The sequence below is a fragment of the Leptosomus discolor genome, chromosome 5 (assembly GCF_034619465.1).
Source record: "Leptosomus discolor isolate bLepDis1 chromosome 5, bLepDis1.hap2, whole genome shotgun sequence".
Lineage (NCBI taxonomy): Eukaryota > Metazoa > Chordata > Aves > Leptosomiformes > Leptosomidae > Leptosomus > Leptosomus discolor.
In genome coordinates this window covers 20850296-20873920 of record NC_141395.1, presented here as the reverse complement: position 1 = coordinate 20873920, position 23625 = coordinate 20850296, and the positions used below count along the sequence as shown (strand labels likewise).

Sequence of the window (23625 nt, the reverse complement as noted above, 5' to 3'; positions counted from 1 at the left end):
GATTTAAAAGTATTTAATTTCTTCAACCTGTGAAGTTTAGACACTGTATCACACATTTTATTACTCATAAATCAAAGTAAAATATGGCAGGAGCCAGCATAGAGTGTCAGGCAGTAAGTAGTGTAAGTACTGCTGAGGGACACTAATTTCATGTCTTATACTCTTCTGCTCACCAGAATGGAAGCCAACCTTTTGACTACATGTCACCAGCCTAGTACAAACTAATTAGTTTAATTACATGTTCAAATACAAATCAGTGAGTTTCACTTCAATGAAATTTAAGCAAAATTGATCAAAATAAATAGTTACAAAAGCAAGATGTGCTGAAGAGACAGGTAAATTTTGAAGTATGATTGCTAATATTGCCACAGAGGTTTTGAAGACCCACATAATTAATATAAGCTCTGCCTCAATTCTGAATAACTGTGATTTAATCCTACAGGTATGTAACAGAATTTGTAAACCTAGGCAATGTTTCAGCTCTTCGAACTTTCAGAGTATTGAGAGCTTTGAAAACTATTTCTGTAATTCCAGGTAAGAAGTAGTTGGTGTAAGGTGTTAGGCCCCTCGTATCTCCAACTGTTATTTGTGTGCTGTCATTGTGTTTGTGTGTGAACTCCCCTATTACAGATATGTGACAGAGTTTGTGGACCTGGGCAATGTCTCAGCGTTGAGAACATTCAGAGTTCTCCGAGCTTTGAAAACAATATCAGTCATTCCAGGTGAGAGCTAGGTTAAACACTGAGGCTGACTTTCGTTCCATTGAAGTTGAATTCACTTCCTTTGAGCATAAGTCTTGCTGTTCACTGCTCATGTTGCCAAAAAAACAACAAAAAAAAAAGGGCATGGAACATAAGCCTGGATTATGATTCTTTGCCTTTTCAGCATTAGCTTCTTTTTTTTTTTTTTTCAAAATCAGCCTTTGAGTTTAACAGATTCTTGCATGAAACATAAGATATGAGGCCTATGGGTTATTTTGCTTTGTTTTTCTGCATTTTATTACAAGTTGACTCTTTTACATTAGAAAAGCTTTAGTGCTATGGCTTTCTTGATTTTGAATTTTTTTGTTTATTTTACCATTTAAAATTGACATTAAAGACAACCAAGTAACCACCAAAAAAGCTACCAAAAAGGAGATAAATATTGCGCAGGAAAATTTATCAAATACAAATTATTTTTTCCCCTTCAAACTTACTTGCCATTCTATCTCATTCTGTCTTCATACTGTTCTGAAGTCATATTTAATATGAACTGGAACCTTAATTATTGGCAGAATATTAAATGCAGAGAAAAATTAAGAAATAAAATCAAATCTATAACAGGAAAGCATGATTGATAAAATTTCCTGCTTGAGAATAACGTTATATATTCAGTTTATTGGAATATATGTACATTGCATATTCATAAAAAAGAATCTTTCATTCATCTTCACAAGCTCTGAGGCTGCTCACAAAGCTTTATTTTTTGAAAAATAAAAAATAATTTATTTTTAAGTGTCTGCATGACATCTTAATTATAAGGGAAGGGCAAAGATACTCTTTGATATATCTATGGATCTTTTCTCTTTGCAGGCTTGAAGACTATTGTGGGAGCCCTAATTCAGTCTGTGAAGAAGCTCTCTGATGTTATGATCCTGACTGTGTTTTGTCTGAGTGTATTTGCACTAATAGGGCTGCAGCTGTTCATGGGCAACTTGAGGAATAAATGTCTGCAGTGGCCTCCAGACAATTCAACTTTTGAAATAAACGTTGTTTCCTACTTTAACAGCACAATGGATGAAAATGGTACATTTGTTAATATGACAGTGAGCACATTTAACTGGAAGGATTACATTGAGGATGAAAGTAAGAATGTCTGATATAACTATTTTTAATATATTTGTGGTTATAGTGTGTAACTATTTGTGATCAAACAAAGAATATTGAACCGTTTATATTTCTGCCTTATGTAGAACTGCTTAAAGTCGCTGACTGACAGAGGCCAAATACATCCAATAATCAAGTACAATAATCAGAAGGTTCCTAAACAAAGCAATCAGCATCTAGCGGCTTTGATTTTATTACAATTTATTTTTATTTTACTTTGTAGTACTTCCAGGTTAATTTGATTTATTTACTTATATTTCTAATGCTTTCTACACAGCTCATTTTTACATTTTGGAAGGACAAAGAGATGCCCTACTTTGTGGTAATAGTTCTGATGCAGGGTAAGACACTTTCAAAAATCCTCTGTTATGTTCTGTAGAAAGGGCAGTAACATAAAACCTATCTGCAGCAGTTGCAACTCCTTAGCAGTGTTACAGAACTTACAGAGTTTTACTGCTAAACAATGCTTTCTTACTTAAGTCAAAATATTTTACTCACTGGCTAAACAAAATACTCATTAACAGCCTTTCTTCCTGCTTGATTGGAAAATGATGTTGGTATTAATGATAAAATCTGAACTCTTGTAAAGTCTGTTTTGGAGATGTACTGATTGAAGAAATAGGATGAAAGCAAAGGCTAGAACTGAGAAAGAGAATATGTAAAATATTAAGAAAGCACAGTAGTGACTTCATAGTTCAAGACTGCATATTTTTTTTCAAGCCTAACTCTTTTTCATTACTGGCAAATTCTGCCATACACACGTGCCCAATTATGAGCCTAGAATTGCTAGCTGAACTCCGATACCTAACTGGCAACAATGAAGAAGCTTATTAAAAATAAATCTCAGCTTTATATGGGAGATCCCTAACAGAACAATTTGATTTAGCTAATAATATTGTTTAATCTGTCTGTAACCTTAACATTTTAGCAATTATTTCTGCCAGGAAATTATTCATTTGGAATAAAGATTCTATTTTCAAAATGTGTCTGAGGAGAATTTAAACTGGTCATTTCAAGCAGTGAACAGATGGACAGGGTATCTTCCATTTACTCTCTTATTAGTTCATTTCTTAGGACTTTTTTTTCCTGAATGAATCTAATTAAAATTCATGAATTTCCTGTGGAAAAATAATGTATATTGTTTCAAAAGATATTAAATATCTTCTAGAAGGAAATAAAAGTTATGACTAAGTACCTACGCTTTGGTTTTCACATAGGCAGTGCCCAGAGGGATATATATGTGTGAAAGCTGGTAGAAACCCCAACTATGGCTACACAAGTTTTGACACCTTCAGCTGGGCTTTTTTGTCACTCTTTCGGCTAATGACTCAGGACTTCTGGGAAAACCTGTATCAGCTGGTAAGAAATTTTTGTGACATAAAAAGTAAATATAGGTGACGTACAAAATTATATAAATAAGCTCATTTCTATATGAGCTGAAAGCATAATGCTGTTGCAGTAATAAAGGTAAGTGATGGAATAATATACAGATATGCTTTCTACTCCCTAGACCCTACGTGCTGCTGGGAAAACATACATGATATTTTTTGTTCTGGTAATTTTCTTGGGCTCTTTCTATCTGATCAACTTGATCCTGGCTGTGGTTGCCATGGCCTACGAAGAACAGAATCAAGCAACCATGGAAGAAGCAGAACAGAAAGAGGCGGAATTTCAACAGATGCTGGAACAACTGAAGAAGCAACAAGAAGAAGCTCAGGTAATGATGGAAATTGTACTTTCTGAACAGCCTTATTTTTAAGACAAGGATAATAATCTTTTATGAATTAGAACATGTGTAAATTTTGCGACTAATTACAGAAAGAGAAAAGTCTTTTTTACCATGCAAGTTACAAAATGGGAAATAACCAATGAAAATCTGGAACTAACCAAGCAGCAAAAAAGCAAGCTAATGGTACAGACAAGAACGCTACTATGTTCACCAAAAGGCTGTAAAAGTAAAATATTTGTGATAAGAGTGTCCTAGAAAGCTGACTTTAAATAGTTATAGTTCATGATGCTTTTACATTACGGATCTTATGAACAGCATGAAAAAAGTCTACTGACATTACTTCTGGTTTATGGTCCAAGTGAGAATTGCCAGGCTTGCTGTACTTAATAGCTCTTCTCCAATATTCAGAAAATAGAAAGAAGGATTGTAATCAGTGTTCTTTTAGGTTTCTATCCAGCAAGGTATTTAAGCGTATCCCTAACTCAAGCACACTGAAGTCAATCAGAAGTTTATATATCCTTGGAACAGACTAGCAATATTTATAACAGAAGTATTACTTCAGAATTCTTTTAAAGTAATCTTTGTTTTTTTTGAAAAGAGAAGAAAATTGTTTAAAGTTTTATGAGAAAAAGACATATGTTTGTGTGAGGTTTTCTTATCTGAATGTAAAATATATGCAAGATATAATCTCTGTAAATCAGACTGATTTCTGGACTGATTTTCTATTGCTTTTCAGCTGGCATACAGTAATTTTCAACAGGACAATGTTTATAAAATGCTAGCAAATCAGAATCTTCTATGAAACTATAGTTTTTAACGGCTACTTCCACTAAGTTAGAATGATTCTATAAAGTGCTAATAGAAAGTGAAACTGACCATCTTTTTCTTGAAAAGAAAGCATGACCTGTGAAACCTAATTAGCATATCTATTTTAGTCATTAAACCTTATCACTTCAAAATCATTAAAGAAAAAGCATATAACTGCAAAATTAAAATTTAAAACAAGATAAATATTGACAAAGGGTACTTTTTTTAAAAATCTGACATTTTCGTCCATGTTTCATCCATTGCACTCAAAGAGTCACGGTCAACAGCTCAATGTCCGAGTGGAGACAGTGATGAGTGGTGTTCATAAAGAGTCGGTGTTGGGACCAGTGCTGTTTAACATCTTTGTCGGTGATATGGACAGTGGGATTGAGTGCACCCTCAGCAAGTTTGCCAAACAACACCAAGCTGTGTGGTGCAGCCAACACGCTGGAGGGAAGGGAGGCCATGCAGAGGGACCTGGACAGGCTGGAGAGGTGGGCCCATGCAAATCTCATGAACTTCAACAAGGCCAAGTGCAAGGTCCTGCACCTGGATAGGGGCAATCCCAAGCACAGATACAGGCTGGGTGATGAGTGGATCGAGAGCAGCCCTGCGGAGAAGGACTTGGGGGTGCTGGTGGATGAAAAACTGAATATGATCCATCAGTGTGCGCTCGCAGCCCAGAAAGCCAATCAGATCCTGGGCTGCATCAAAAGCAGCGTGGCCAGCAGGTCGGGGGAGGTGATTCTCCCCCTCTGTTCTGCTCTGGTGAGACACCACCTGCAGTGCTGCATTCAGCTCTGGAATCTTCAGCATAAGACACGGACCTGCTCGAGCAGGTCCAGAGGAGGGTCACAAAGATGACCAGGGGGCTGGAGCACCTTCCCTATAAGGACAGGCTGAGACGGTTGGGGTTGTTCAGCCTGGAGAAGAGAAGGCTCAGGGGAGACCTTCTAGCGGCATTCCAGTACTTAAAGGGGGCCTACAGGAAAGATGGGGAGGGACCCTTAATCAGGGAGGGTAGTAATAGGACGAGGAGTAATGGTTTCAAACTGAAAAAGGGGAGATTTAGATTAGAGTTTAGGAAGAAATTCTTTCCTGTGAGGGTGGTGAGGCCCTGGCACAGGTTGCCCAGAGCAGCTGTGGCTGCCCCCTCCCTGGCAGTGTTCAAGGCCAGGTTGCATGGGGCTTTGAGCAACCTGGTCTTGTGGAAGGTGTCCCTGCTGATGGCAGGGGGGTTGGAACTAGAAAATGTTTAAGGTCCCTTCCAACCCAAATCATTCTGTCATTCTATGAAAGGCACTAAATCACATTGTATTAAAAGACATCAGGAGGCTCATCTAGATATTTCTCTATTTGAGAGTGGAGACAGAGATGAAACTGATCCAGAATTAGGAAGAGGAATTGAACCATACAAAAAAGGGACTACAAGGATGTTAGATAAAGGCCCTGGAAAGTGGTTACTATTTTAAGTTACTGACCACTCAGTAACTTAATGAGTTTAATTCATAATAAGAAAAGTAGTATTACAATCAAAATGCCTTTTGTACATGAAAATACTAGCACAAAGTATGCATTACAAGGTGGATCGCTTAGCTGCTGACTTGGTTGCTGAGATCAAAATGAATGTGGGACCCATCTCTTCACTCCCTTGACAGTGAACTTATTCATCTACAAACTTAAGTCATCACAGTGGTCTTTGGATTGCTCCACTTGTTTGACCTTTGCTGTTAGTCTTATGAAGTGGACAGGTGATGACTCAGCATCTACTGCCTTTGTTTCTTTTAAAGCATTTGAAGGACAACGGTCCGAAACAAGCATGACAAAATTTTGAGTATCACTTTTTTTAATTGATAACACTTACAGAATACTTTTAATACTCCATTTAGCAGAAAAAGTCTGTATGAAGTCAACTTGTATAGCATGGGTTGTATACGGTGGTGCAGAAAGCCATTAATTCATACTATGAGCTTTCAAACTATCGTTTCCTGCTGTAGAGAGATATCTCATCATTCCTGAAATACTTGGCATTGAATATAATGTGTTTTGCTGGATAATTACTAGTCATCTTTGTTATATAACCCTAGTCTCCTGCAATTTATCACGGCACCCTTTTTTGTAAGCTCACAGCAGCCTATCATCTTCCCAAACATATTTTCCACTGCAAAATTTCATAGCAATCTCCCAGACAGTTCTTTCAAGAAAGAGTACTGGACACACTCTCAAGTCTTCCTTTATTTGATGACTAAATGAACCAACTTTCCTAATGAACTAAATCACATAGGCTGACCACTGTAGTTGAAGATACTGGTCCTGAGTTGTAGCATGGCTCTTTCCCTCAGTGGGTCATCTCATCCCTTTCCATCAGAGAAGAAACCTAAACTTTTTCTTCTCTCTGATTGCAGCAGCAACAGTCAATAAATGTACCTTTGTGTGTCTGTAACAAAGACCTAGAGTGTTGTTACAGTGGGAAATCTAGGAAGGGAAACATGAAGAGGGAGGTAGGGCTTGAAGACATGTCTGGAGGGTGTACTTTTTGCCAGTAAAGGCAGAAGGAAAGTGAGTGGAGTGTCCTTGCTGTGAAGACAGTGAGGAAAGACTGGATTCAACTATTTGCAGGATGCTAGTTGGATTCCCATACTAACTCACACGGTGGATGTTAGGGATTAGTTTTCTCTGTAAGGACTCAGAAGGGATCAGTGGAATTAGAGCATGATGTGGGGCTTTTCTTGAGAGAAAATGGGGAAGCAGGTCTGAAATACATGAAAAAGAACCATGTTTTTACTTTTCTGAGTACCTTAATTTTAGACCAGTGTTTTGTGCAGCAAGTCTTTGAGGAATAGTGATGCTATTGTTCTGCTGAAGTTGATGCTTCAAGTAGCTCATGCTACTAATGAGGAGCTATGCAACTCAATAATTTATCTTCAGTTCAATTTGTTTGTGTATATTTGTATACTCAAAGGTGTGCAACAGCAGTATTACCACTGTGATAATAAAAACAATTGATAAAAGCCTATAAAATTGTTAATTTTTGGCCTACTAAGAATACTTTGCTTTGTAACCTGACAGGCAACAGCAGCAGTAGCAGCAGCATCAGTTGCATCAAGAGATTTCAGTGGTATAGGGGGATTAGGAGAACTCTTGGAAAGTTCTTCAGAAGCATCAAAGTTGAGCTCAAAGAGTGCTAAAGAAAGAAGAAACAGAAGGAAGAAAAGAAGACAGAAAGAAATGTCTGAAGCAGAGGACAAAGGAGATGTTGATAAGTTCCCCAAGTCTGAGTCAGAAGACAGTATCAGAAGGAAAAGTTTCCGCTTCTCCACAGAAGGAAGTCAACTGACATATGAAAAAAGGTTCACATCTCCTCACCAGGTAGAGTACTCTTATTCTTTTTAAATCATGTACATCTGCTCTAATTTGGTTTTGACTGACAGCAGCTTTACATATGGGAAGTTATGTAAAAGGTGAGTGAAGAAAAAAAGGAGTGGTAGTACCATTAAGTGTCACAGTCTGATATGGTTTGACCCATTCTATTAACACAGGGATAAAAAGAACACACCAAGGATAGTTGTAAACTTAATTAAAACTTTTATGAAAATGTATTTCTGAAGATGTATTTGGTAGATTGAAGAAAGAATCAAGACTCTAGTTAGTACTCATCTATTCGCATCAATCAACCATAGGTTCTCTGTTCTGCATCCATTTCAAAACTATACAAATATGTGGGGATTTTTAGCAGATCACATAATCAAAATACCCTGCATAGGAAATCCATGCTACCATTAGTTTCTATTGTTTTCCTTACTTAGCTTCTTTAAATGGTAGATAATGAGAAAAGTAGCTCTAGTATTCCACAACAAAGACAAACTAGGGATTGTTTGGGATTATATTTATAAGAATTTAGTCATACTCTTCTTTTTCATTAGAAATTCATTATACAAGATGGAGAATCCTCGCAATCATAGAAATAAATAGTTTAGGAGGGACTTCTAGAAATCATTTAGTCCAAACTTCAAAGCTCTACTCCCTTAAATCAAAGGATCCCTTCTGTCACTTAAGGATACCTTTCCTTATTTCAAGTCTACACACAGTTATGGTATTTGTAGAAAAATCACTCAAAATGCATCTCTTCAAAATGATCATGTCTGGTCTCATCCAATAGATGACATTTACCTACCAATACTACCCATGTTTATGCTATTTAATGTTCATATCAGGTGTGTTATTTTACAGACTCATATAAATTATGAGATTCAGCGGAAGAAATACTTCACACTGAAATATATGCACTGAGGGGAGGAAAGCTTAATTTGAGACAAAGCCTCAGTAATTAGTCAAGTGTAAGGGATGGTGCCTGGTCTGAAAAAGATACATTCTCATTTCTAAGGAAGTGAAGTAAAGTTTATTACAATTAAGAATGACCAGGTTGTTCTCTAGATAAGAAATACATTTAAGAAAAACAAATTATTAAATCTATCTCAACTTCTTTGAGTAATATTGTAAAAGTGTACTTCCAATCTAATAAAATATACTATTAGCTTTGGGCCAAAGCTACTCCAAACAAAACTCCAAACAAAGGAGCTGCAGCCAAAGATCTCATCTTAGACTGCGCAGTCCTGTCTTACTTAGATATGTATGTCAGTGTCTGTACCTCATAGATGAGGCTGTTGAGTGACCTGACCACACTAAAGAAAAGTCACTGATGAAGTCTGAGCAGAAAGGAATTTCTGACTGCTAGTCCTGTGCTTTAACTACTTGATAAAAGGCCTCTCCATTGCCTAGTCTAAATTCCTTGGTGCTTTTTTCTATACTTCTGGTGAAGAGACTGATGAAGGACTATATTAAGTTTATAGTAAATACATGGTTTTGTGCACAGAAAAAATACTTAATACAGAAGCATGTATACTAAGGGGAGGATAATTTGAGACAAAGAGATTCCACAGACAATAAACTTTCTGTAGCTTTATTAAAATACAGTAAAACATTGTTGCATGTATTTGTTAATACCCTGGAATTCTCAGAAAGCTTTCATCCTGTCAATTGTCATGAAGAACTGTGAAACCCGCAGAAACTTAAGAAGCAAGGCATTTTGATATCATTACAATTAAATGTGAATTCATGTTGCATAATAGATAATTGTAATTCATTAAAATCAAATGAAAACAAATATTCTTGGATCTGAAAGAAAAGGAGGAAATGGTGCAATAGACAGGAAATAGCTCATCTTGAGACGTCATGAATTACACAGCAGGAAGGAAATCAGTGACCATCTGAAATACTGTTTTATAAAATTAATTTAGAATTTTAAAATACAAAGCGACTTGTATCAACCAAATAATCTAATTGAGGATAATTTATTAATTAAAAACTGTCTTGGTAATTGTTTTTGCAGTTGTAAAAATGCTTTGAGGCAAATGTTGCTTGCATATAACTGAAATAAAACTGAGCTGCCACGAGAGTGGGAGGATTACAGGCAGCAGAACTGATAAAGGAAGAACTGGTTTGTCTTGTTAGCCATGCAGTTAGCCTCCTGGTGAAACATGGTGGCAGAGATGAAACGACACAGTAGAATGGTAAGGGGAGATAAACTGCCGAGTCGTCCCCTGTAGAGGGTTTGTTCTTTAATCAGTATTCCATGTGCAAATGAATGATACAGCCTGCAAGAAAAGCCAAGCTTTCCTTTCAGACCTTGCTTTCCAGGAGCATGTAGACACATATATTTCTGCCTCTACATGTGTTAGAATTGCAGCCGTTTTGGCTTATATCTTTTATCTCAATCCAGCAGAGACTTGCAGCGCAGGCATTACTCCTCCCAAATCCCTGAGAGGCCTGATCCATTTAGCTGTGCTTGGGGCATGTAACACATATTGGAAAGTCTGGACTACACACAAAACACAGCAGCCGTGGAAACATTCTCTAAAAAAACGTGGGTAGCAGTGGTAGTCAGATGAAATCTAGTAAGTGTTTGATTTTTTGAAGGACTGTAGGTTGGCCAAATATATTTGCAAAGAAATGTACAAAGGGTGCAGTAATGAGTTTACCACATTGTCAGAATTGAGTGTCATGCTCCATAGCAGCTAGAGCTCTTTTAGATAAAATTATCTTTCACCATAAGCAAAACAGCACTTTTTCTCCAGCCAAGTTTACATAAATGGGTTAGCAAAACTATTTGGCTGATATTCTTCAAGTAACTCAGCCTGAGGCTGACAGCCAGCATAGAAAATTTCAGCCCAAGTTATTAAAATTTGGTATAGCTGTATGAACAGAAAAAATACATCTCACAATGGTAAACACCTGCCAGCCTTTATAACAGGCACTGCTACCAGTTCAGGACACACATTATATGTTTGTATATATAAATCTGAGTATGCATATACAGAGATACATATGGATTAATATATGTATATATCCAGTGTTTGGTTTTCACAGCATTAATGTAGGCTTATATATTATAGTGCAGTTTTCACTTCCACTTTATTTTCCTGGGATAGAAACCACTGCTATTACATACGAGCACTTTCCACCTGCAAAACTAGTGAAAAATTGAGAATCATCTCAAACTAGGTTTTTGATGTACTAAGTTGCAGATATTTGTACAAATGCAGAATTGAAGAAAGCTTAATGCAAGGTTTCTTTTTTCCACAATTAGTACTCATTTTATTTATTCATGAATGCTTTTAATAAAATATGTAGCAAGGGAGAAGAAAATTCCATTAACCAGATTCTACTGTAATTAAAAGATGAATTACCAACAACCACTGATTTATTTTTCTCATTTGTAAGAGGATATCTTTAGGTAACTGTGTCCCTGGTACATGCTTGCTTTGAGCTGCCTGATGGCCAAGTGGTACCTTCTGGTAGGTGCGCAGCCTGCTATAGCCCCTAGAGTGCTATACCAAATAGTGTTACTAGTCATGTTCACACTGTACCTCCAGACCTTCCCCAAACTGTTGCTTCTGTCTCTGGTTTTAGAGCACTGCATATGTTGTTCCCACACTGTAGAGCCTATTGTGAAGTGGGCAGACAATTACTTTACATCAACTTAGACTGAATTTAATACCAAAGTTAAGACCACTTCTGCCTCTAGCAAATAGAATAGAAAATAATGATCAGTGAGAGCTATTATCCCTAGTTAGTTATCCCTAGGAATCCAGGGAACGAAGAAGGGAAGAAAAGCAGATTTTTAGCTCTGTCCTCTAATACAAGAAGGAATAAAAGATAAATCCTGATAGTGATGTTGAGAAAGGTCTCCAGCACAGTCATGGGTCCATACCAATTCCACCTGCTTTGCTCAAAACTGTCTGACCTTACTTACATCTTCTGCGCAACTTTTCCTCATTCCTGTGACATTACCTTAAAAAGAATTTTTCCCCTCTACTTCAGGTCCCCTAATGAGCACATTCCTCTAATGGACACACTGGTAATATTGAAGCAAAAAGTGACTATCCTTCCTCCAGCACTGTGACTATTCTTTGAAAAGCCAAGAAATTAGAATTTCAGTTCTAATGCTGTTTTGTTTTGGTTTGTTTTAAATCCTTTACAGTCTCTGCTAAGCATTCGTGGTTCCCTGTTCTCACCAAGGCGAAACAGCAAAACAAGCATTTTCAGTTTCAGAGGTCGTGCAAAGGACATAGGATCAGAAAATGACTTTGCTGATGATGAGCACAGCACTCTTGAAGACAATGAGAGCAGAAGAGATTCTCTCTTTGTTCCAAATCGACATGGAGAACGGCGCAACAGTAATATTAGTCAGGCGAGTGTGTCATCTAGAATGGTACCAGCCCTTCCTGTAAATGGGAAGATGCACAGCACTGTGGATTGCAATGGAGTAGTTTCCTTGGTTGGAGGACCTTCAACTCTAACTTCACCTACTGGTCACCTTATACCAGAGGTAATTATAAGTAAATCAGAAATTATTACAGTTTGGTTCAGGCACGGAATTTTTTCTTATGCCCACCTCTGCATGCCTTATCATTTCTCAGAGCTATGAGAAATAACTTGCAATAGTTTCTAAATAACAGAACATAAGAGGAAAAAAGTCCTTAGCCTCCTATGCCTGAGCCTCAGTAAAATATTATATTCTCCTTGCCTTCAGCAAGAGATCTGCACATAGAAAGAAAAAAACATAAATGGAATTTGAAAATTTATATATAGTTTCACCTTGTCAACAAAGGTAGATATTTGATACATAACTAAGGATATAACTTGGAAATATGTATAAGAAAACACTTGCAAAACTAAGCAGAATGCTTTACTACTCCCACAATAGTTAACAGAAATACCTCTTACTGAATTTATCTTGAAGAAATTTTTCTCATAACTTTCATGAGGAAAATACATACAATTCCTATGTACCTTTGCAATTGCATTTTCAGTCTTAGTTTCAGACTTCTGTAAGCTAAGATGTTCTTTCAAACTTTCAAAAAGCAAGCTTTTTCATAGATAGTATTTTAATATGGATTCCGTAAGGTATTTTGGTGGCTATAAAAGCACTGTATTTAACCTGAAAAATATTTTTGTTATAAATAAGTATTGAGATTTCATTACTACTGTTACACATTTCTTTTTACTTTTGTTTCTCTCCTATCTTGATATAGACCTTCATACCAGAAATTCAATCAATTACCTCAGAGACTATGCGCGTATAGTTCTATTTCCGAAGTACATTCACTTGAAAAAAGATTAGCCATTTAATTCAAGAGTCTTCTCTAAAGAAACAGTACTAGTGAATATTTGAAAATGGTTTTTCACCTTCACCTAAGATAACCTTGAAATCCCTCATGAGTTCTGCAAGCTTTTTTATTCTTTTTCTGGATGGGGACAGAATAATGATGAAAAGTGCGGATGTTTTCCATGAATCACAGAATAAGTGGTAGAGCAGGAACCAAGATTTAGGAATTTTTTAATCCCACTCCTGTATTTAGATCCCTAAACCACACATGAGAAGAAAAGCAAAGCAACTGTAAGGACACCTACATGACACAGTGACATGTTAGGCATGTTTAAATCAGAGCTGGGTTTTATTGCTTTGAAAAGATAATTAGAAGCCATAAAAAACAGAGGGGAATTGCAGATATTGCAAGAATATATCACAAATTCTGCATGAGCATTGCAGTGGATGAGAACTAGGTAGAAGAAATATTAAGTAAGATGTGGGTTTTTTTCTCATATGAAATTTTCCAACCACACTTACCAGGTTAGGGATGCAGTACCTAGTATTAGAGAGACAATTCATTCCTAGAATTATACTCATGTTTCTTGTATCAAAGTTACTTTCTTAAATAATAGTTCACTTCTTTCTGTACTCGCATTTTAATTATTTAACATGACTAGATGCTGGAAATTAAAGTGACAGGTTTCAATTTTGATCATTTTTTCTTGAAAGAATAATAATAATCACTAGTAAAATGATACCTAGCAAAAATTCTGTTCACTCAGTCATTTAAATAAGAACCACCTTTAGTCCCACATTGCCTTGGTAATGTGTTCCCCAGTTATTTGTAGCACTGTCCAAAATTTTTACCAAGTTCCTCGATAATGAACAAAGACGTTCCTACAGGAACAGAAACCTTCAGTGTGTAAGAAAAGTTTAGTACGCCGTACAAAGCTGATTTTTATTATCACTATACACAGTAAATATTGTTAATTGGCTGTTGAAAATGTTGGTTTAATTCCTCAGCATTTCATTTACAGGGCACCACTACAGAAACAGAAATAAGAAAAAGAAGACTGAGTTCTTATCAAATTTCCATGGAAATGCTGGAAGATTCTGCGGCAAGACAAAGAGCAATGAGTATAGCCAGCATACTTACAAATACAATGGAAGGTATTTGATGTATTTTTTCTGACAGGCAGTTCAGTGAATTTCTGCTAACTACATGTACAGAGCAGTTATTTACATAATTTCCTTTGTAAATGTAAAACTGGACATGTGAAATGTCTGATCAGATACAAAAGGCTTTTGAGCATTTTTAGGATTGTTTACACACTCTAAATGCTTAGTCATTTATTTTCATGACACCTTCCAAAATATTACACTATTGAGTGGACAAAAAAATCGTGGCTAGGTCCTGCCAGAGCCTCAGAGAATACAGGGATTTACTTCCTATAAGACATCAACAGGAAAATTCAATTAATATACACAGGAATCGCTATGTTAAAGGCAATGATAGGCTCGAACAGTCATTTACCTTAGACTTAAAATCTAAGGATAGACAACAGGAAATTGGAATGAGAAAAATAGTTTTAAAGAAACAACTGTAATCAACCCATGCCAATGCACATGAACTGCCTTCCTTCAACATTTCATAAACTTTCTTAGGTAAGCATATCAAAGGTAAAAAAATACTATATTTACTGTATGAAAAAGCATACATTGTTGGAATTGTTTTGCTTATTTAATGGAAACTGAGTAAACTTACACTTCATACATATGCCATTAAAATATTTTTATAAACTTAAAGGATCTGTCTACTGGATACTGGTGCAGTGTGACGGCTGTTATAATCAGACAAATCCTGTCGATGTCCTACAACAAATATTCTAAAAGGATAAGAAAATTTACAGTGTTCTTAAGACTACTTTAAGTCAGAATTGAAATATTGAAACTTGCTAAGTGCAAGCAATGCAGTCTTCTGTGCCAACTCAGCGTCCAGTGTGAGTGGCCACTTTTGTCCAAGGCCAGTCCCATCCTACTTGTCACCACTCTGAGTTACATGTTCAGAAATGTGATTATTCCACTCAGTCCATATATTCCTTTGGAAGCACTTTCTTTGTAAGGGTTTATAAAGATTATAGAAAACTTTCACTGCTTATGATACCCTTTTCTGCCTGGAGGCTACAGTCTGGTGTAATGGGAGAGCTTGTTAGTTTCAATGAGTTTGAGAACTGTGGAAACTGACCTTTTCCACACATATAGGACAACATTAGAGGCAAAAATCAATCCACTGGTCCTCAAAGGTAGAGTTTAGCACTAAATCCTTATTAGCAAATACTGTAAAAGAGCATGTTTGCTATTTTAGCAAAATCACCCATCAGTGTCATCATGATGGACACCTCCCTGTGCTCTAAGGGTTGTCTGGAAACTGGCAAATTTCAGATTTGGGTTGATGCCACTATACAGAAATATTATCAAAACTGTTGTGGCCATGTCTTACATGTTTTGTAGTCTAAGTATTTCTCACTTAAGCAAATATCAATCTTCCTTCTGGGCTGTCCTCAAACATCCCATCACATGAGACATTCATCCTCGCTATTATTAACTCAATAGGAGTTATTTCCCTTCTGTAACTTTGACAATATTGACAATGAAATGGAAGAAAAAATAGTTTGTAAAGATTCTGATTGAGAGCAGATTTGTTCTGCTAATACTAATGTTGTTGTTCTGTTTCTCAATGGATAGACATTGCAACTATACCAGACATTTTTAAAGTCAAATGATAATTTTTAAAGTAAGAAAACAGGCATTCTGTATATTAAAAATATTGATTGAAACAAGCAATGATAGGTATGTGACCAAGTCATTTATCTGTTATGATATTGTAGTGGTTCAATGTAGTAGCAAATATAATACTTCTAGTAGCTCAGATCAAAATATGTACACGTTACATACTTAACACAAAAATTTTATATTTTCTGAAGCTTATACTAATTATATGTATCAGCTCACTAAAAATGGAGTCATGTTAACTTTTAATACCCAAAATTAAGACATCTGCTGTAAGCGAGTCAACTAACCTAAACTAAATGTCTAGACTCTCCCTACTGTCATGGGAAAGAGACAAACACATTTCTCTCTTTAGATAGATATCTGAGATGATTCACTCTTTAGAGATAACTTCACTGTCCATTGACTGTAGAGGAGCTTAAATAAATTAGATGCTTAACTTTAAGATGGTTAAACATAGGTGAGGGAAATCCCATGTTAGTGTGAGCTGTTTAATTTAATGATTTGATATTTTTACATTTTTTGAACAAGAACTTCCAGAGGATATAATTGGAATATTCATTATTTGTTAATTTTTTTCTATTTTTTTTTTTCAGAGCTTGAAGAATCCAGACAGAAATGCCCACCATGCTGGTACAGATTTGCAAATACTTTCTTGATCTGGGATTGCTGGAGTCCATGGTTAAAAGTAAAACACGTCGTCAATTTAGTTGTGATGGATCCATTTGTTGATCTTGCTATAACTATTTGCATTGTTTTAAACACCTTGTTTATGGCCATGGAACATTACCCAATGACAGAACAGTTTAGCAGTGTGCTTTCCGTGGGGAACCTGGTAAGTGGTTTGTCATGCATCACTTGGTGTAAAAATACCCTATTCTAAAAGAAGAAATGCATAAATGCATTGCATTGGTTTTAAATTTATTCGAGGTTGTTTTTTATAAACAGTTTAGAAAATGTATATGTGATTTGTATAGACAAAGTGATTTTTTGCTGGAGCCTTTAACTTCCACGAATCTATTTTGTAAGTACTATAATGAAATAACTGAATATGAATGGAAGTGCAGTCTTCACTGGATTGTCATATTTCTTGAGAACTACCTTGTTTTTTTTCTTTAAAATGTTGAGGTAGATTATCTAATTTCTACCATGGTACTGATATTCCGTCATAAAAAATATTTTTCTTCTGTAAGAAATTGATGAAATACTCAGATGTCAGAATTTCTCTTTGAATTTTTTTATTTACACTACAGCAAAAGTACATTTCCAAGAAAGGCATATTTCTTGTTAGCAGTAAGTCTTGCCACTTCAGGTAACTAAAAAAACCTTAATAAACTAGAAGGTTATTATTTATTCTCTAACAAAAAAGCCCCTTGTATCTGTATGTTTATTATTCATGATTTTAACCTGATCCAGAGATTTAGGGTTACATTTAATTCCTTTTCTGAACAGATACACAAATATGGCATAACACTTAAATATTCTTGGTTTTTTCTCTCCATTTGCTTCTAATGTTCAGGAAGCAGAGGACTGAACCTTCCAAGTGTTTGTTTCAGAAGAAGATTTGTACATTTTTAAGTTTTTGCCAGCTCACACAGCTACCAGTAGTTCACACAGGAGAGGTCTGCATTGACTCACACAGCATGCAGTCTTGAAAATCAAAACCAACCAAATGTTCTGAACTAATCACTCAAAAAGATTAGTTTTGAAAAGTATCCTAATAATTAAATGGAGCAGTAATAGGCTTCTCAGTCAGAGTATGTTTTAAAGTCTTAACATTTTCCTTATAGGAACTGGTAATACATACTTCTATGACTTTTTAAAAAATAGAATTGAAAATGAACTTACTATCTACATGTTCTTAGGTGCTTTACAGTTTTCTTTCTCCTGAACCAAGATCTAATTGCTGACATATTCTTATATTCATCACAGATTACAGAATAGTGTATTTTAAAATGTTGGTCTGTCATATTGTCAGAATTATTTATCTCCAACCATTTATACTTACAAGCTCTTCTGCCTTTTCCCATCTCATACTTTTATTTTTTCTACTCTAAGCTAGCAGCAGTCATATTTTTAACTACCTTTGTAACAATCCGGTATCCTTAATTAAGACTATATATATGCACTGAACACTATTCCTGCTGGTTTCAATTAAATTCTCTGTTCCTCACTGTATTAATCTAGTACCCTTAATTTTGTGATTTCCATTCAAAATATGTTAATTTACTCTTTGCTTGTGATATCACGGTCTGTTGGAGGATAAATTAAATACAACAAATATGACTGCCTTTCTGTAGCACTTTAATGAGAAGGAAGAAATAGTTGTAAAATGCAATGATTCATTTTCATAATACTAAAATTAATTCCGTATTCAAAAGTCATAAGTAATTATAAGAAAACTTGAGTTTACTTCTGTTAAAACCTATTTTTGTGTATTTGGGTACGCAGTAATGCACAACAAAAAGTAGTTTGTGGATGGAACGGGTTATTTTGTGAAGGAAATATTTTAAAAATGAAAAGTTTTTAATTGCTTTTTTTCGATTATTTTGACAAACATGACAGTTTTGTCAAGAATAATATTCTTTGTTGCATTCTGTTTACCACACATAGCAATACCTGTTATATTCTTCTGATTATATGGCAACATCTCTCACATATCAATTTAATAGTAGTGTTTCTTGCTATATTTCTAGTTTCCCAAAACACTTCAAAAAAAGTTAATATTTACACTTTGACAATGGTGACTGTTTCCACAGCATTATATCCACCCCCTTATCTCCTTAAATTAAAGGATAATCATGAGTCTAGTTACATAGTGTTGTAAAAAGTCAGCTTTACTTCCCTAAAACTTTCTGTAGGACTAGGAACCATCTGTGTGAAGAACTGTCACAAGGCAATGGCACAGTACGTTGGTGTACTTTAGCAGACTTTTGGATCATCTAGGATATCCTTTGAGTGTTGTGCAGAATATTAGTATGTTTTTAGTGGTTTTGCATTATGCTGCAAAACTTTGTTATGCTGCACAAACCACCGATCACTACTTATTGCAAGAAAGTGTTGAGTTAAATTCTGGACTTTAAAACTCTAAGGAGAGTTGATAATTTCACATTTGTCACTTCCAGATATTTCAAAGAACATTATCACCATGAAGTTCTTCCCCAAAGGGAAATAGCTGTCACACAGAATAGTAGGTTTGCGTGAAACCTCTATATCCTTATAAAAAGCCCAGTGCAAGATACTCCAACTTCCCCTGTCTATTCCACCCGTACTCTTTAAATCTGACCTAAAAGACAGACCTTAGAGTCTGTCCTTAGAGAGTCTCACCTTAGAGATTTCTTCTAACACCTCTGTTTAGACTGTGAGCAAGGAAGAAAAATGCTGTCAAGTCTTCTTTTGCTTTACTGGGACTATCCTCTGGAAATGGAACTGAAAACACCGAATCATCTGATGATGATGGATAGTCTAGCACATATCTGTCAAATATGAACCAGAGCTAAGCTTCTCACTAGTGAATAGCTTTTTATAGCTTTATCAAACATCTGCCCTCCTATATGTGTCCTGATTTAGTAATTTATTTTTAAATATCTGTTTTCAGTGTTTAGAAAGGTGCTGTTTGGAGACAGCAATTAGCTGGTTTTTATAGTAGCAGGTACAAGTAACATGTACAAGAACTCAAACTGGATTAGAATTATTTACTCAGGTATACAAAGTTCTCATAACAACTCAACTAATTAATTACATTTTGTTTTAGGTATTCACTGGCATATTCACAGCAGAAATGGTACTAAAGATAATTGCCATGGACCCTTATTATTATTTCCAAGAAGGCTGGAATATTTTTGATGGTATTATCGTTAGCCTTAGTTTAATGGAGCTTGGTCTTGCAAATGTTGAAGGATTATCTGTTCTTCGGTCATTCAGATTGGTAAATACTTGCTAATTAAATATTTGCACGCAAAAAAAAAAAAAGTGCTGATGTCTGTAATAACTACCAGTATTGAAAAGATTATAGTATATATAGTATATACTTAAATGGCTCACACTAATTTTCATATATGCCTAATTTGCAAGCCATATTTGATAAGTACAAGTTTAAGGTGTTTGTCAATTGACATCTTTTGATATCTTTTGGTATTGAATTATCCTATTGATATCCTATCCTACTGATATCCTTTGCCAGCATAAGACTAACTGCTACCTTTTAAGAATTTTGTAAATCTTCATTATATTAATTTCATTAAGATTCATCAAAGCTGTAAAAACATTCCTATTACCAGCAGCATAAAGAATCATAACATTTTTAGTCACTGATTTGTGAACATTACTTTGTGTTACTCATAAAGCCCCTAAGAAGATTCTTTCTTCACAACATTTGTTTTAATGGGCACTGAGAATAAACATTTAGTAACGCCATTACATAACAGAAAGTCATAACAATCTGATTTCAGGAGAACACTTAAATGGGAATATTATTGAGGTTCTACTAGAAATGTCTTTTTCATAGCAATTAGTATTGTATACAAACTAATTTATAGGTATGTTTACTGGAGGCACAAGATTCATAACTTAGAAGTCTATTACTAATAGTTATCACATTACTTGAAAACCTAGGTTATTTAGGTTTTCTCTAATATAAAGAGCAGGAAGGTTTTCTCTAATGTAAAGAGCAGGAAGTAGTGACTGAGTTTATTAGCACCAGTTGCAAGGTACCAAACTTCACATACCATAGTTTGGTTATTGAATAGGATTTTTCAGTTGGTGTTTATGATTAGAAAGGACATCACCGTATCAGCATCAAATTCATACTTCAAAAATTGTCCTCTAACTAAGCCTGGAAGACCTAATGTGGTGCTGAGGAAAATGTGGAACCAAGCAAGCAAAGAAGGTGTAGTGAAGGTGATGAAAAGACTACAGACTTCTAAAATGTCTTTAAGAATTGTTCAGTAATCATCTGTAAGTGGATGATTAAAAATATTAAAATCAAATGTGTTACAAACACAAATTTTGGGGTTGTTTTGTGTGCATCACTAAGATGAAATGCTGACACAGTGGTTTAGGCAAATCATAGAATCATAGAATGGTTGGGTTGGAAGGGACCTTAAAGACCATCTAGTTCCAACCCCCCTGCCATCGGCAGGGACACCTTCCACTAGACCAGGTTGCTCAAAGCCCCATCCAGCCTGGCCTTGAACACTGCCAGGGAGGGGGCAGCCACAGCTTCTCTGGGCAACCTGTGCCAGGGCCTCACCACCCTCACAGGAAAGAATTTCTTCCTAAACTCTAATCGAAATCTCCCCTTTTTCAGTTTGAAACCATTACCCCTTGTCCTATTACTACCCTCTCTGATCAAGAGTCCCCCCCCACCTTTCCTGTAGGCCCCCTTTAAGTACTGGAAGGCCGCTAGAAGGTCTCCCCGAAGCCTTCTCTTCTGCAGGCTGAACAACTCCAACTCTCTCAGCCTGTCCTTATAGGGGAGGTGCCCCAGCCCTCTGGTCATCTTTGTGGCCCTCCTCTGGACTCAGGTCCATGTCTTTCTTCTGCTGGGGGCTCCCTGCTTTCCATTAAAATAATAATAGGTTTCTACTGATGCATAAAATTAGTCTACAGAAACTGATATGCTCTGCTAAACAACTTGAACCTAGCTTCTATTTCATAACTAACACTAATCATTCCTCTCCATTTTTGTTTTTCAGCTTCGAGTTTTCAAATTGGCAAAATCTTGGCCAACTCTAAATATGCTGATTAAGATTATTGGCAACTCAGTGGGAGCTCTGGGGAATCTGACCCTGGTGCTGGCTATCATTGTGTTCATTTTTGCTGTGGTTGGGATGCAGCTGTTTGGGAAAAGCTACAAGGAATGTGTCTGCAAGATCTCCAGTGACTGTGTGCTTCCACGCTGGCACATGCATGACTTTTTTCACTCTTTCTTGATTGTGTTTCGAGTGCTGTGCGGAGAATGGATAGAAACAATGTGGGACTGCATGGAGGTTGCTGGGCAAACCATGTGCCTTATTGTTTTCATGCTGGTCATGGTGATTGGAAACCTAGTGGTATGTGACGAACATTTTTGAACACTAACTCTGATGCAAAATGTACCTAACTTAGAGCTAGGCAACGAGGATGTTTGTCATACTTCTGTTTAGAATTAGAAAATAAATCTGAATGTGCTAAATTTGGGGTAAAAACTTACGACGATTCCCTTCTCCACCTTTTCATTCATTTTCATACACTGATGCACTCTCACTATGGGTACAGGAATTTAGGAAGACACCAAAATGTCAAATCAAACACTGTATCATGGCAGTGCTGCAGCTAATTTAGAGGCTTATGCTGCACCAGCTCCTGGGCAGTTGCTTCTTTGGAGAAAAGAAAATCTAACGGACTTTCTTACACCCATTACAGCTAATTCCAGCACTAATACTTCTGATTTAATAAAAATAAAGTGTAAGGTAGCTGTTCTTACATAGAACATCTTGAATTTAAGTACTGAACTTTTTGGCCTATTTAGGTGTAAATAACAAAAAAAAATATACAGAGAGATTAGATGTCCATCCTAAAAATGTGTTTGAAAGCTTCTAATTCAAAATTATAAAGGAAACCTTTATAGAAAAATTTTGATTCAAGTTGACAAGTTAAAATGTCAAAGGTTCAATTGATAAATATTGAATTGGTGAGAACTTCTTAGAAGTCGTGAGTATAATTGGAATGCACAATTTACACTTTTACTTTATTTTTAGCTTTCTTTTACCATTAATCTCTGTAGTTCATTCTGATATGCCTAAAACCTATATTTCATTACTTGTCAAAATTTTCTTCCTTTAGTGATATAATTTAACATGACTTAAATTTTTGTAAAATAGAATTCAAAATGTCCCTATCCGAGTCATTTACATGACCTTGCAATCTTGACATTGTACCGGGAGAAATGTGCAGAGCCCCAGAAAGTAATTTATGATCAGTAACCTACTCTACCATTTTTTAGCATTACCTTCAGCATAGAAATACTTTTTCAAATTCGTATTGTCTTTTTTTTTCCAAGTGTCTTTTTACTTTCTGTGTTCTTTTCTGGAATTGTGAAAGTCTGCAGAATTAAATCTCGTAAAGAGTACAAATGAGAGACCTGACATATTTAACAATGGGGAAGTTTATTTATGCTATTTTGCCATATCATGACAACTTTTGATGCCTGGTGCTATATCAGATTCAAAGTATGAAATTATTAGTTGATTGTAAGATTTAGTGAAATAACTACAGTTTATAGGAGATTATACTAAAACAACAATAATGTTTGAATTTTGAGGCAATAAACCACAGTTCTCAGGCAGTACTGGTGCTAAGATTATTACCTGCTGATGAACGAAGTCCATTTTATTTTAAATTCCTACATAAAAGCAAACAAAATTTTCATTTTTTGACAAGTGAAAAGGAAAAAAATTACAAATTACAAATAATATAGTATTATTATAAATAGTAGAGATTAAAGTGTAAAATTAATTTTTTAATATTCTTTTTATCCTTTTATGACAAGCTTTACAGAACTTAAGAGACAAGCCCAGAATTAACAGAAAGTCACAGTCTCATGGTATAGTCTCCCAAATAGTAGCTAGAAAGTATAAGTAGGTTATTATTGCATTAACGGATATGTTTCTAAAATATCTGCATCACAGAAACCCATCTAATTTTACAAATAATGTTTATTTAATTCTACTTAAATTCCAAGTGCTTTTAAGATATTTAGACAGAAGCCTTTCAAACCTCTGATGAATGTGTATAGCTAG

General features: G+C 35.6%; 1 protein-coding gene across 20 annotated transcripts in view; it reads left to right on the top strand.

The window, feature by feature from the left end:
- The window catches only part of LOC104342309 (sodium channel protein type 2 subunit alpha), a 64456-nt gene that overhangs the window by 7440 nt on the left and 33391 nt on the right, over positions 1-23625 (top strand). Inside the window, exons 5-16 of one of the 20 annotated variants that reach the window (XM_086465846.1) lie at positions 631-722; positions 1572-1844; positions 2143-2206; positions 3083-3224; positions 3376-3582; positions 7471-7729; positions 8714-8736; positions 11942-12289; positions 14092-14224; positions 16441-16679; positions 19599-19772; positions 21541-21897. In XM_086465846.1, coding sequence (XP_086321972.1) covers positions 631-722; positions 1572-1844; positions 2143-2206; positions 3083-3224; positions 3376-3582; positions 7471-7729; positions 8714-8736; positions 11942-12289; positions 14092-14224; positions 16441-16679; positions 19599-19772; positions 21541-21897 — 2311 coding nt within the window. Of the gene's footprint in view, positions 1-442; positions 535-630; positions 723-1571; positions 1854-2127; positions 2207-3082; positions 3225-3375; positions 3598-4051; positions 4056-7470; positions 7771-8713; positions 8737-11941; positions 12320-14077; positions 14225-16440; positions 16680-19598; positions 19773-21540; positions 21898-23625 lie in introns of all 20 variants that reach the window. The other 19 variants (XM_086465850.1, XM_086465842.1, XM_086465836.1 and 16 more) reach the window with 19 other exon arrangements.